At 33.8% G+C, this 2,950-nt stretch overlaps 1 protein-coding gene across 2 annotated transcripts; it reads left to right on the top strand.

Annotated features, from left to right (window-relative positions):
• The first annotated feature begins 475 nt into the window (after positions 1–475).
• LOC146958596 (uncharacterized) lies at positions 476–2,329 on the top strand. Of its 2 annotated transcripts, XM_085740114.1 has the most exons (3): positions 499–648; positions 866–961; positions 1,173–2,329. In XM_085740114.1, the coding sequence occupies exon 3, from the start codon at positions 1,225–1,227 to the stop codon at positions 2,215–2,217; it is 993 nt and encodes a 330-aa protein (XP_085596240.1). In that variant the 5' UTR covers positions 499–648; positions 866–961; positions 1,173–1,224; the 3' UTR covers positions 2,218–2,329. The 2 variants fall into 2 exon arrangements, with proteins under 2 accessions (XP_085596239.1, XP_085596240.1); XM_085740113.1 differs by having other exon boundaries at positions 476–648; positions 866–2,329.
• Positions 2,330–2,950: the final 621 nt, after the last annotated feature.

The following is a 2,950-nucleotide window of genomic DNA, read 5'->3' as shown; positions in this document are numbered from 1 at the left end:
ATTAATTTTCGTTTAAAGCGGTCAGATATCAATTAACTTATCAATTATCCGTTATTTTTAGCCAAGTAGCACTCTACACAATATACTTAAAATGAGTGAAATAGGACTCCCTATTTGGATTAGTTTATTTTAGAGTTTATGCAAAATAGCTTATACAAATAAATCTATCTTAATATATTATAAGCTTGTTAATGCAGTTCATGAAAAAATAGTTTATGAAGGTATAATTTTCATTAGTTTATTTGGATAAATAAGTTTTTATCCAAATAAGTCCAAATAAGTTTTTATGAATTAAGATAAAAACTTATTTATTTGGATAAACTATTTTTCATAAGTTCAAAATAAGCTCAATTTGTCCACAAGTTCTAGCACAACTGTTAAAATGCCGAAATTGTTAGGTCGGACGTCACCGAGATTCGAACCCCGATACCTCCATTAGTGTGTGTGAGAGTTTATAATGACTTTGTCATTTCGTCTATCTACCAAAAAAACAAAAACAAGCTATTCAAACGGGTCTAAAAACCAAAAATCAAAAGCACTCATCGCCGTTGTCTCTACACCGACGCAGTAAAGGGGAAAACCCTAACGCGACTGGCGTCCGGTTGTGGCTGAGCTTCTTGCAGGTCCCTTAATTTCCCGATGCTTTAGGTATCGTTGTTAACTCTCTTTCAATATTATTATTCATCTCTATCTCAAACTATATATTAATTATCTCTATTTACCCGTTGCGTTTTCCATTGGGGTTTTTGGTCACAAAAGAAAAATGTAGTTTAACTAATGTTTGTTGTTAGGATTTAATTAAATCTGTTTATTTTTTTCTTGGATTGGATTTGTTATAATTATCTATGTTTTTCATTTCTTATAGCTATTACATGCAGTGATTGTGATTGAATAATGAGAATAACTGAAAGCCAGAGATTAAACAAGTGCAATTGCTACTACTGTTGCTCTGAATCATCCCGTAAGTCTAGTTATCATGTTAGCACTTGCATCTACTGCTGCTCTGATTCCCACTCTAAGTTTAATGCCAATTGCTCTGATTCATACCCTAACTACTCACATAATCGTGCCGACAAGACTTGTAAACTCATTTCTAACTTGTTGCTTCCTCAAGACTTGTTCTTTTACATCTTTACTTTGCTCCCTCTTACTTACCTGCTTAATTCTGCAAGGTATGTTTGTAAGTCATGGGCTACAACTATTAACAGCTCACATTTTGTTGAAATGTGTGAACGTCGTGCACGTTCTAAACTTGGTCTATATGTTGAAGATCGTACCACACAAGGTAGTTCTTATTTCTTGGAGTATAAAGATGATGTCAATGGTCAATTTCAAAGGTCTAATTTGGGAATACCTAATGAAAAACTGGGATATATAATCAGTACTTGTGATGGCATATTGCTGCTTTCGAGTAATTGTGGACGGATTTTTGTTGTAAACCCAATCATTAAGCGCTGGCTTAGAATCCCCCCTGTTCCCATTTCCCAACTCCGTCGCCGTGTATTAGTTAGCTCTCAATCTGCTATAGCACGTGTTCCCCGCACTGAAAAATTCAAGTTGTTCTTTTTGGATGTCCTTGAGATTTCGGGTGCTTTTTGGCATGTTTTCTATGTGCTGAGAATTGGAATAGATAATTCATGGAAAGAGATAGCTAGAAAAGAAGCTTGCCGTAATCGGCGTTTTCCATGGCAATCACTTTATAGTGGAGGCAATGATCTTTACTGGATAACAAATGATGAAGTAATTGTGATGGATGTTGACAGGGAAATTATTGTACGAGAATATCCACTTCCCACTATGCTGATGCCTGTTGGTAAAGTTCCAGGTTTTTTATTGATGGGAAATCACCTTTCTTGCATTGTGTATAAAGATAAAATTAATGAAGCATATCAAATCTACATTTTGGATTTTGATTCAGGAAAATGGTCTCCCTATCATGAGATGGGACATTTTGATTATGTGGCTGCTTGTTGTGGTCATAAGCTTAAAAAAATTTCGTTGGTATTTTGCTTGTGGATCAACGATCAAATTATCTTCCGAGTAACTCTTCCTGGACGTGATTCAGTATTTAGATCAGAAAGGACACCCATATCCACACATTTCTGCTACGATGTCAAGACCAGACAACTGACAATGATCAAGGGCATTGATGTGGGCGATTTTAAGGTATGGCTTCACACTAACAGTCGTGTTACATGGCCAAGTACTCCAACATAGCTAGGTTTCCTGGTATAATTTATGTAGTATTATTATTTATATTTGTCTTAGTTGAAAAACAAATATTTATGTTTCGGTCTTAATTTGGAAACACTTATTGCCTGTTTGCTTAGTTAGTATTAGTATTAGTATTAGTATTAGTATTAGTATTAGTATTAGTATTAGTATTAGTATTAGTATTAGTATTAGTATTAGTATTATTATTATTATTATTATTATTATTATTATTATTATTATTATTATTATTATTATTATTATTATTACTATTAATAATAATCTTTAGCTTTGCTTATTCTGGAGAATGATGACTTACTTCGACTTCAGACAAATCTTTTGCTCTCTGTTACTTTTCTTTATAATTGAAAATGTGTAAGAATGGTCTGTTTGCATTAGCAATAGAGTTTTGAAGTTGATACTCTGTCTTGGACACATTACAACTATTCACGGATAGATATCTATATGTGAAGGTAAAAAACACTTGGGATGAGACTAGGACCAAACAGTAATATTTTGTCTGAAATCTGAAAAATATATATTGAGTGACGTTTTTCAACTCTACCAAGTGGTCAATGGCAACGTGTTGCGCTGCTACTTGAAAATGCCTCAACCTATAAGGATGAGGAAGGTCATTACGGACTATGTTGCTACTCGAGGTCAAGCGACAACATTTCGATCTGGCATTAAGGTGATGCTTGGATATTAGATTATGGTTTTTTATCCTCTAATTTCTATA

The sequence above is a fragment of the Medicago sativa genome, chromosome 1 (genome assembly GCF_051527215.1).
Source record: "Medicago sativa cultivar Bolivia chromosome 1, Bolivia_mono, whole genome shotgun sequence".
Lineage (NCBI taxonomy): Eukaryota > Viridiplantae > Streptophyta > Magnoliopsida > Fabales > Fabaceae > Medicago > Medicago sativa.
This window is presented reverse-complemented; position numbering and strand designations above follow the sequence as displayed.

Excerpts from the sequence above, each read along its gene's own strand:
- LOC146958596 (XM_085740113.1), top strand. The coding sequence starts at position 895 with ATGAGAATAACTGAAAGCCAGAGATTAAACAAGTGCAATTGCTACTAC.